The following is an 11,741-nucleotide window of genomic DNA, read 5'->3' as shown; positions in this document are numbered from 1 at the left end:
TTCGGTGACAGCTATGTAATCTACTGAGACATTCATCGATGTCACTGCATAGTAGACCATTGCCCTGGTAGCCCATGAGGCAGGCACAGGTGAAGTTGTTGTTGACCTTCAGACACTCTGCCTGAGGGTGGCACTTGCTGCCTGCAGCCTCGCACTCCTTCAAATCAGCAACTGTGGAAAAAAGCAAGAGACAACTGAAGAAAAAGTGTGCATCATTTGCGTGTTTGTAAAGCATAGGGTATTCGCTGTATCATGGGTAAAAAAAAAAAAGGTGAGAGTGGTAGTTAATCTGAATACCTGCACAGCAGTATTCCAGCCCTGCAAGTACAGTCATCAGCCAGAGAAGTGGAAACCTGTGAAGACAGATGAAGTACCTCATCAGACTTAACCATCATCTCTCAGAAAACAACTCCTTTTCACCAAACTTTGTGTTCTTCATGTTTTTTATACAAAAAAAACTTGATGTGAGTGGAAGATTTGGTCAATGCTAAAGTAATGATTTTGATGAATTTGTGGTTTGTGTATTCCTTTGAGTGACTCCAGTTCAGCGGATTATGAAGTTTAGGATTACATCACCTCTGAAATTTCATCCAGCTCTGTTACTGAAACAGGACTTTATGTCTTGGTTTGACCTGATTGTGGAGTATGTGCTGATTTTCTTATTACACTTTGTTCCTAGCACCTACTTTCATAACACTGGATGGAAGATTAATACTGTTTACAGTTTTTGAAACATTGATATATTGATTGGTTTGTCCTGACTCAAAACCTAAAGAAGTGTTTCAGTGACGCTCTGCCTTCGATAACTTGGGGATAACTTGAATCTATCACAGATTTGCATCCAACAGTATTTTCACTGTACTGTCAGCGCCTACTTCCAGATATTACATAGCCCAAAGTTTGCTTGTTGGAAAACTAAATTAAGTTGTATTTGTTATTTTTTTTGTAGGGTTCAACATCTTTCAAAGAACCATTTTGAATTTAATGATGATTTGGGAAATACTACAGGACCTAGGTTTAATTTTTGTTTTCCAAATGCTGTATTCATGTCTGTCAATCATTCCTAGTATTCTAGATGAAACAGGACACAGAAGGAGTTTAGCTAAATTGCAAGAAATACCCACAAATCCCTCTTTTTCTGGTTGGGTTACCGTCTAAATGTCACAGTTCCCTCAAGGCTACACAGCTCTATTGTCTGTGTTTGAGGAGACGCCCTCTGAGAGGTACAGAGAGAGTATTAAGGCAGACCTCCGTTATATAAAGGCAGAACTGTCCACCACAAATCATTCAATAACACCCCCTGAAGGATTGAGACTGAAATATAGACAGATATTACAGCTGCCATCAACATTCAACATCATACTTACCTTAAACATCTGAAACTTGGGGAAAACTGCCAATATACCCCTTAAAAATTTGTTTCAGGCATATTTTTTTCCCTTACAAATAATTTTAGCCTGACACTGGCTGTAAAGTTGCATGTCTGTGTATATGAAGAAATATACCTCATCTTAATCATAAGGATTAAGTGTACAAAGATTCCATCTTATTCTGGGCTGTACACACTAAAATAATACAGCCCTAAACTATGTGAAGCACACAGCAGCTGTGAAATCAGTTCAGTTTTAAGCAGTCTTGTTCCCCATTCAGTCTTTGAATGCCTTTACTTTGGATGTTGATGAACTTTTCAGAGGTCATGTAATGTTTGTTTTTAATTTTTCAGATGTGTAACTTTTCAAACAGACTGGTAAGCAGATGTGAATATAACCTAAGCCAGCTCAATTCTTTTATTAACAGTTTGTGGTCTCAGTCTCAAATCAGATTTCCTCTTCAATACAGCAAAACCATTATTTTCTAAATAAATAGTCACATGGTTTACTTAATTCCCAATCTTTCTTATCATCACCTGACTTGAGTTACAACATTACACTTCAGTTTATTTTTTCTGTTAACATCCAAATTTTCATGTGACCTGACTGCACAGCTGACACACCAAACCAAGGAGAGGATTAGCAAAAGATGTCTCTGCTTTGTGGCGCCAGTGTGCCACTGAGTCAAATAATGGGTTATGAAATGTTTAACCCATAATGGGTAATTTATATCAGACTCAAGTGCTGAGTTAAAAACACATCAACCCATCATACAACAGTTGACCCAGAACCTGGGTTGTTTGTGACTCAAACGTCATCCTGTCATTACATTGACAGACCTGACCCACCAATCAGACGCTGTGTCAGGCTCCATGTACTGAGCAGTCACACATATCAGCATCTTTTCTGTTAAATATTGTCTATAAACAAACTTCAAAAAACTACCTTTAAACTACAATAACTGCTCCTTTAAATCCTAGGACATTGGTCTTAGAAAAATATGAAATAAAAAAAATGTTGTGATGGCATTTTGTAACCATGAGTGAGGAGGGAACACAGTGGATATGTGGCGCTGCTGCACATTATATTGGTGTGTGTACGGGTAGCATAGGCTGTGTCTGTCTCTAATGGTATGGATTTACTGTCTGAGCCAACTGGCAACCTTATTGACCTCATAATATAAAATTATGAGACAATGCCGAAGTGCTAAAATCTGCTGTTTCTTGAGTGTCCTCTCAAGGCTGGCTCTGGAAAGACAGGAAGTCACATACACTCCAAGCCAAAAGCCATTTTCACAGCAGAAATAGACATATTTACATACCGACTACATCCAACAATTTTTCAGTCTTTGCTCCGAACACCTCACAACAGATCGGTTGTTTGACAATTCATAGCACAGACTGGCTGTCTGTGCTTTACGGCACGGACCTGTCGTCGACGTTCCACAGCATGGAATGTCTGTCAGTGCTTCATGGCTTTATGAAATATGTCTAAAATAAAGCTGAATTAAACTACATTTTTCATAAATGTATCACTTCAAATATATGTAGCTGAAACAACCCAGAGTTATAATTAATTCGACCCATAATTTGGGTAGAATATTTGAAGGGGCTGTGAGAAGTTTGAAAGTGATCTTGAAAAAAGCTCCCTTTTAGATATATGCCTGATTGTAGTCCACACTTTAAAATGACATTATCAGCGCCAATGTAGGTTTTTTTTCTAAGTGCTACTTAGTAGCTTCTCAGTAGCTTCTTGATTAGGCCGAGCAAGACTGGGTTGATTTACAGCATGTCCACGTCTCTATGACAACACCACGTCTGCTTAATAAATTTAGGAGTGAGAAGCGGGATCTGTGTGTTTCTCCGTTGCAAACAATTTCTGTGATTAATTTTGTAGCTTTGGTGGACACAGGAGCCTAACTGTCAGACAGAAAGAGGACAGAAGAGCAGAAGAAAGCTAAATGTGGGAGTGATACAGCCAGAGCTAAGGGCTAAGAGGGCTAAGTCGTTAGTGATAATGTTGATTCCAACCCACAGTCAGCAGTTATTCTGCAGTGGTCTGTTCAAACTCGAGAGTCTATCAATAAAATGAAGACTGAGGTTACGTTAGCTCTGATTGGTAGCTGCTCTGTGGGTACTCCGGCTTCCTCCCACAGTCCCAAAACATGCTGGTCAGGTTAATTGATCACTCGAAATTTCCTGTAGGTGTGAGTGTGTGCGTGAAAGGTTGTCTGTTTCTGTGTGTCAGCTACCCGCGACCCTACACAGGATAGGCAGTGTGGAAAATGAATGAATGAATGAATTACTAATTAAATGAAAATATTACTTTAAATGGTTATTTGACCTGAAAGTGGTCCTGCACTTTCACTTTACATTAACTGCTGAACACTGCTAATTTACAAATTGATGTATTGTTTATTTATTGTAGTCTATTATTTCTGTCTTGCCCTCTGTGTCCCTTGTAAACAGATCTTGCATCTCATAGGTTACATTCCTGGTAAAATAAAGGTTTAACAAAATAAATAAATAAATAAGAAAACTGTTGCGTTAGAAGCTCTACTGTCAGTCAAAACTAAGGGACTACTCTGTTATCTCTATAAAGTGATCTTTTAGATATCAATAAAATCACCTCAAGATCAAAGCTTGGAGTCAGTTTGTAGATTTGGTTGGTGGGTGGGTAAAGAGCTGGATAATACGTAATGAGCTTGTGGTTGTCCCAAACACAGTACCTTCTGGGTGGCTGAGACCCAGATGCGTAGACTGCTACAGTGTAAGTTAGAAAAACCTTAAACAGACTAATGACACCTACAAAGCCAACATTAAATAAAAACATTTAACACAAAGGAATAATAAAAGACTGGAAAAGTCACACTCACCGCATATTTCCCTTCCCCTGGTGGTCTTCGAGGTTTTTCTGGGGAGGGAGCTAACTCCCCTCTTCTGGATCTCTCCTGGTTTTTCCTCACAGAGTCAAACTTCTGTCGTCAAGAAGAGTCTTCCTCCTCCACCTACATCTTGATTCCTCCGCCCCTGGGACAGGGGACAATGGTCCACCTTGGGAGGCCATGCACTGTCCTGACATCGTATACCTCTGGGAAGGGGAACACCCATACTTTTCTGCTTGTGTGTCAGCTCAGGAACAAAAAGTGGAGCAGTCCCCTGCGGCCTTAGCTTGTCCTCCTTACTTTCCTTCATCCAGGGAGAAAGGAAGTGCAGTGATATTTAACAGTTTGATTCTTCTGACATCGCGTTAAATCAAAGGTGTTAAAAAACATGTGGATCATGTTACAGTCTCTATTGATGCCTGTACAATAACTTGATGGTTTAATTAAAGGGTTTAAATGCCACACCATGGCTCTGATCTGCCTAAAAATGACTGGTATCATTAGTCATCAGATGTCAGTCCGTCCTTTAAGCATGAACTGAGTGAGTACAGTAATAATATGTATGTAATGTGTATTGAGACTTCCTCCTCCCTAAAGTGAAATCCAAGCAAGATTGATTATCTAACCCCCCATGTCCAAATCAAAGACTGTAAAAGAAAATGGACGTCATCTTGCTCAGCTCGAAGTGAGGTTGCCACAAAAACTGCTCCCCCTGGTGGCTGGCTGAAGTATAGTTCTAAAAATCAGGCCCTCCAATCAGATGGGCAATGGTCAAACTTTAAAAATTAATACACTTGGAAGAAATGTTTGTAACGTCCATTTGTTGTAATGATTTGAAGATACTATTTGGCTGCCTTGTATTCAAGTCCTCTTTTTTTCTGACAAGTTTTGTTTTAATTAGTTACACAAGGTTAAAAACAAGGTTTTATATCACATTTAACCATGATTGACAGCTGCCGTTCATGTGTTTTTATTTCAGGGATTGCAAATTATGTTGGAAGGTAGAGTTAAAATGACATTAGACTATCAAAAGAAAAAAAGAAAAAAAAATTATATATATATATATATATATATATATATATATATATATATATATATATATATATACACACACACACACATTGTGAATTATAGACTCTTGAATTGGTGAAGCAGTCTTTATGTCTCAGTGTGGGTTTTGTCATTTATTCACAGAAGTGAGAAGGAGCCTGATTATGATTATTCCTCTAAATCCAGTGGTGTACAGAATTAGAGTATATTGACTTAAGTAGATATTTAAGCCTCTTAAGTATTATCTTTTGAAGAAACGTGTTACTGTTACTACACTTATTTTCCTTTGTGTCAGGTGACGCACTTTCTTCTTCTCTGACAGCCAAAATCAGTCAAGACAGTATTGTGAAGATAGAATATATTGGGATTTTTATGAAGGTACTTTAAATACTTAAGTGATTTTTAAGGCAACAGCTCTAGCACTTTAACTCCAGTAATGTGACTAAGTGGCTTTCTCTTGTCACTGTTCCCAGAGTCAGAGCCAAACACGGGCAAGCAACGTTCTGTTTCTAATATCAGAAACAAACCCCCAAAATAAATAATATGTTTATCCACTAATTTTGAATGATCTGTTTTATCATATTATAATCTCCTGTTTCACTCTTTAGTTTTCTTTATTTGAACTTTAATGTTTCGTATTGGTTATGACGTTAACATGATTTTTGTTTCACACAGACTTACAGAACACGTTGAATGGCCTTGCTGCAGAAACATATGATAAAAATAAACTTTACCTTGCTTTGCCTTGTATTGAAGTAATATTTGACAAGGAGTGTCTTTACTGACCTGAGTTTTGACCTAAGTACTGCCTTGTACGTAAACCGTCACTGTCTTGATCTACACACTGAATCACATGAACTCTCATGTTTGAATGTGAGCTTTAAAACGTTCTCATGACTGCTTAAAAAAACAGAGTTTGGTCCAACATCACCACTATGACAATACTGTCACCACCCCCACCCCCCAGAGCTTAACACAGAAGCCACAAGACACATTGCTAAAACTAGTAGTGTACCAGACTCCACTAACTCATTCATCTGTCACTTCACTGATACTTCCTCTGGGTGGAGGTACTGAGTTAATATACAAGAGAGACGTTTCAGTAAAACCTGATCCTCTCAGTAACCATTGAGTACTCAGCCGTGTCTCTGTTTTTCTTCTTGTGTTTTTCCACACCTTTTATTTCTTGTGTTATTCAATAATACAATAGGTTTGTGGTCAGAGAACAGAACAAACTTTAATGTCCTCTTGGGGAAATTTGTCATAGATTCAGTGCTGACACATTGTTGCTCTCATAGAAGAGAGGAAATTGGAAAAAAAAAAACTGTTGGAAAAATGTTACTGTAGACTACTCCAGAAAATAAAAAAGCAGTCTTTTTTTAATGGCCAGAGCACACTTTACTACCAGCATCTATTGAAAAAAGATAAATGTGCAGACATCCTGGCTGTTTTTGTCTAAAAGTAATCCCCCTTCACTCTCAGACCTTTTATTCTTTCTATCACGTTTCTCTCTTATGGTCGTACATGTTACATAATAATGTTGTATTAGACCTGCCAGCTGCATTTATACCATCTTGACGGTTTAAGTGAGATGTTTTAGGAGTTTTGTGCATGTGTAATTTGAGTGTAAGTCTGTCAGTGAACTTTACGTTTCAAATAGCCTGCAGCATAATAAGTTGATGGTAATGATGTGACCTACCTACCTACCTACCTGCCTACATACCCACCCATCTATCAGGTGACCCAGTGTGACGCTATAGGCGAACACTCTGTTCAACAAAAGCCCTTAAGGGACATTTCAACAGTCATGTCTGGAAATGACACAGTTCACCTAAATTGTGAAACATTTTTTTTTCTGCCACACCTTTCCAAATTTATCTTTAAATTTATTTCCTTTTTTTGGACACCACACAGTAAGTCAGGGATGTCATAAAGATTCTTGTAAACAGACTGATTAGAATAATACTATGTGAACTATTGTCTTTGACAGGTAATCTCAGTGGGAACTTCATTAGTGACTGTGTGATTCAGAGAGTGACTCACCATGCTTAAGAAATGTTTTTCTGCCTCTGGTTTCTGTCAGGTAAGATACCTGCTGATGATGTCATCATGTCACTGTACTCTGAAAACAAACTCATACTTTCCGGTATATCATGCTGTGCATCAAAAGTCCTTTTCTTATCTTTATTTTATTTTGTCAATTGAAAGAGAATATCAAAGTCAGCATAAATGTTTACCTGTACAGAAATTGTTGTGGCATTCCTCTGGAATTCATAGTCCTTTTTTCCCCATCTTTTGTTTCAACATTTTTCATTGTTACTGTACCACAATTCTCTTGAAAAAATATCTTAAACATTTTTTTTTTTTTAATAGAAGGTACATTAAAAAGCAAGCATAAAATAAGAACTTTGGCTGATGAAAGTAAACAACTTGGGAGGATTTTTCTTCTGGTTTGGCGTAAATATAATTTCAATTTCTCTGAGTTCAGATACATAAAATGCCCCATTCACTGCTTTCTCAACAAAATACCCTGTCCTGCAGTGAAAACAGAGTGGAGATATTAATGCCTACAGCAGACAGAGGGTTGTGTAATTTATATTATCATTATCTTTATTATTATTATTACTATGTTTGATTATTATTATCATTTAATAAAGAGTCTCTATTTCATTCTTCACTGGCAGAGAACATCCACAGCACAAATAAAATATAGGAAACCAACAATAAAATGGAGACAAATTTGAGTGTAGTAGCGCGAAAATAAAAATAAGTTATGTCAGCTAAATTTGAGCCATGAAACGAGGCTTGCAAGGTTCGAGCCTCTTAACTCTTTAGCTGTTAGTAGCCATTGGCTGCAAATAATTTAACTGCTGTACTTGATAGGAAACAATTGTTTTGGATGGCCTATGTTAAAAAGTCTGTTGAGTGTAAAGTGTATCAACAGAGAGAGACACAGAGAGGGTACGACAGCCAAATATGGTCATACCGGTAAAAAGGTGTGTTCGACGTCAGCCCCCACCATTATGCAAATTTTGATGACGTATTGAGTCTACAAGTGCTATAAGTTACCTTCATCAAACTACGGCATCAGTTCGACAACAGTCACTGAACGAGCTTGAATCAACAACCAGGAGTATACGAGCGCGTGCCTTCTTACAACTACTACCTTTGTGTTCCTCTGAGTGTGCGCGCGCACTTGTCGAGTTTCTTCTCAAACAGGTTGGACTAGGACACACCTGCAGGGAGAAGGCTTAAGAAACTTTTTGTGGATCTGCGGGACTCCATCTTTGAGCTCGAAGGACGACGGACGGAGAGATAATCGACAGGAGAGGAACTTTTCTTTTTAAACCGTTTTTAGTTTTTCTGAATCTAGTCATGAACATGTGGATTGTGCTGGTGCTGGCTGCGCTAGCGGCGGGAGCTTCTGCACAAAACTGTGAGTAGTGCATTTATTTCTAAATGTTAAAAATTATTTCTGCTCAGTTTTTAAACTAGGGGATTAAAGGCGGTTCTAATTTACACCATTCGCTCAAACAGGCAAATTAAACTATGATGCCTCTGTATGCAGATTAAGCTCGTATATTCTAGTTTCTTTATGGTCTAAAGTAATGGGAGAAACCTGTGAATAAAAGCTGTTTGTGTACGGGCTATGGTTGGCTCGATTGTTGGGTGGGGGTTGGGAGGATTTGTCCTACTCCCTGGGGAAACCAACGCCCAGGTGTTTGACAAACCTGCTCGTCTACCTGCTGTGCCCTCTCAGTACAAGGCTGTTCAGCCTCAACAGTAAACCCCCATGAATAAACTGTGTTGAAGTCTTTGAGATAATTTAGGCTACATTATTTTTTGGTCTGAGGTGCATATAAATCGAGGCCTTTAGTCTTTGTGTGTCAAAACCATGTCTAGTCAGATCTGTAAGAGCAGGCTTGACAAACAGCTCTGCAGGTCCTTGAATCAGGAACAGATGCAGTATTTGGATGTTTTGTAAATGAAGTAATGTCTGCCTGTTTTAACAGCAGCTGTTTTGTGCATTGTGATGACTAAGTGATGCTTAAATGTGTCTCTGTTATCAGGTGGACCTTGTGCAACCATGAAGTGGGCCACCTGTGATGGACCTCCATGCAGTTGTTTCCTCTTGGTCGGCAACAACATGAAACAAACCCTAAACTGTGATGCCCGTGAGTATAAGATTTGATCACCTCCTCATGTTGACAGTCTTGTCCATTGCTCCCACTTATTGTGCTTCCTTCTCCTCCCTTCAGTGATCCCAAAGTGCTTTCTCATGAAGGCTGAGATGTACCGTGCCAAAAAGGGTCTGGACACCCGTACCCTTGGAGGAAAACCAGTAGAGACCGCCTTTGTGGACAACGACGGCATCTATGACCCAGAATGTGAAAATGACGGCAAGTTTAAGGCCAAGCAGTGCAACAACACCGAGGAGTGCTGGTGCGTCAACAGTGCCGGGGTTCGCCGCACAGACAAGGGGGACAAGAACCTGAAGTGTGAGAAGCTGGTGGAGACATAGTGAGTATTTAAGTCATTGCTATCAAAATAACACACAAGTTGCTGACACTTAAAAAGAGAAAGCATCTGAGTGTTGAAGCAGGTGGATAGCTTAACAGTTCAGACAGAAAAGGCTCAGGCTCAATCCTCTTCTTTTCTCACTACAACTACAGATGCCTACACAGTGTTTGCCAACTATTAATGAATTCTAAAACATTTATCACATTGAAAAACATTTTATTTTTCACTTGTATCCTTCTCTTGATTTATACTGACTCTCTCCAGGGAAGCCATGTTTAATTCTGACATTTTTCTGTCTTCACTTTCACTCCAGCTGGGTTCGTCTTCAGCTCACACATAAACCAGTCGATGGTGAAGTGGACTCCGCCAAGTTGAAGACGTAAGTTTTTTAAAAAACATTTCACAAAGCCGTGTTTGAAAAATTTGAGAGGGCCTGCTCAGAGTTGATCTAACTTCCTCCTCTGTTACAGCGCCATCGGAGATGCCATTCAGAAGCGTTACCCTGGTTTCAACAAGGATCTGGTCGACAAAATTGATGTGAGTGAAAAATTTATTATAGACTTTTTTTTTTTTTTTTCTTTGAAACGTCCAACACGTGTGAGAGAACAATAATTGAACATGCCTTATGTCATCCTGCAGTACGACAAGGACAGCCGCATGATTGTTGTGGATGTGAAGAAGCCAAAAGGAGACCGCAAGAGTGACCTGGCCAACATGGCCTACTACATGGAGAAAGACGTAAGTTCATATGCACATACAAACTTCTTGAATTTGGATGTAAAGAGTTTCATTGTTTAACCTGACTCTTCTCCTCATGCAGGTGAAAGTGCTGCCCCTGTTCAAGGACCAAGAGAAGTTTGAGCCAATGGTGGGCACCAAGAAGCTGGAGATGGAGAACATCCTGGTGTACTACGTGGACGAGGAGGCCCCCACCTTCACCATGAAGAACCTGTCTGGTGGCATCATCGCCGTCATCGTGGTGGTGGTGCTGGCTGTGGTCGCCGGCCTGCTGATCCTGGTGAGCGCAAAACTCAAGGATACATTTTTCTTTTAACTTGCAGCTTTGAGCCAATGTTGATCATAACTCTCTTCTTGTTTGTGTGTTTTAGTTCTTTGCCAGAAGGCGTCAGAGTCAGCGGTACAACAAAGCCCAGGTGAGAGTAACTTCCTAAAAAAAACTTCCTGTCTGTTTAAGTTTCTTCATAGAACTGCTGTTTGACGTGTGAATTGTTTTTCTACTCCAGCAAAGAGAGATGGAGGCCATGTAAAGTCTTCATCTTGGAGAGAGGCTCTGGAGACTCAGCTTGTACATCACCTTCTTGGATGAACTTTATTTGCAGTGGGACGGTGCCATTTTCACCATTTTACTTGAGGAAAGCAAATTGTAAAGGAACAATTAACTTGCTTTTATTGTTGTTTTGATGTTGTCAGCACTACTGGAAAGATCATTTATTTATGAAATGTGTACAGTCTTACTCATCATCCGATCTGTATGCCACAATGAACTGTGCTTTTAAGAACATGCCGCATTTTTATGTTGAAAGTTTTAAATTTGCTTAGATTGTACAGTTTCTTTCTTACTGATGTGTGTCTGTTGGATTGTTTTTAATAAAATATTTTAAAAGACCTTCAATGTCGTGAATTCATTCCTCCTTTGTGCTATGAGTGTTTTTTGAGTCTGGGTCACAGTGGAAAAGTACGGCGGATCAGGCAGGGACAAACAGGAACTTAACTTAAACCATGTTAAACTGATACTGGAAAATCTTAAGGACCTCCTGTGTTGAAACGGTAATCAAAGTTATTTCTTTACATTAGTTTAGTCTCTATTTACCAAAGGGCTGCTTTGATGATGAAGCATCATAGAGAGGTTTGTGTTTGCACAGGGCAGGCTGGAGGTTTTCCACTCAGGTGAGTTT

At 39.2% G+C, this 11,741-nt stretch overlaps 1 protein-coding gene across 1 annotated transcript; it reads left to right on the top strand.

The window, feature by feature from the left end:
• The first annotated feature begins 8,370 nt into the window (after nucleotides 1-8,370).
• epcam (epithelial cell adhesion molecule) lies at nucleotides 8,371-11,455 on the top strand. Its single transcript, XM_074675937.1, has 9 exons — nucleotides 8,371-8,740; nucleotides 9,375-9,479; nucleotides 9,564-9,825; nucleotides 10,139-10,204; nucleotides 10,296-10,362; nucleotides 10,465-10,563; nucleotides 10,646-10,843; nucleotides 10,935-10,979; nucleotides 11,070-11,455. Exons 1-9 carry the CDS (start codon nucleotides 8,680-8,682, stop codon nucleotides 11,091-11,093), a joined length of 927 nt encoding a protein of 308 aa, XP_074532038.1. The 5' UTR covers nucleotides 8,371-8,679; the 3' UTR covers nucleotides 11,094-11,455.
• The last annotated feature ends 286 nt before the right edge of the window (nucleotides 11,456-11,741 follow it).

Source organism: Halichoeres trimaculatus, unplaced genomic scaffold (assembly GCF_033239565.1).
Source record: "Halichoeres trimaculatus isolate MK-OKI-2021-1 unplaced genomic scaffold, fHalTri1.1 fHalTri1_scaffold_8, whole genome shotgun sequence".
NCBI classification, from domain to species: Eukaryota; Metazoa; Chordata; class Actinopteri; order Labriformes; family Labridae; genus Halichoeres; species Halichoeres trimaculatus.
Note: the sequence above shows the minus strand (reverse complement) of the source record. Positions and strands in the feature narration are given on the sequence as shown.

What these genes read in the sequence shown, in the direction of transcription:
- epcam (XM_074675937.1), top strand. Translation starts at nt 8,680, where the DNA reads ATGAACATGTGGATTGTGCTGGTGCTGGCTGCGCTAGCGGCGGGAGCT. An exon ending in GACTCCGCCAAGTTGAAGAC is followed by an intron (nt 10,205 to 10,295) that starts GTAAGTTTTTTA and finishes CCTCTGTTACAG; the next exon opens with CGCCATCGGAGATGCCATTC. An exon ending in ATCTGGTCGACAAAATTGAT is followed by an intron (nt 10,363 to 10,464) that starts GTGAGTGAAAAA and finishes GTCATCCTGCAG; the next exon opens with TACGACAAGGACAGCCGCAT.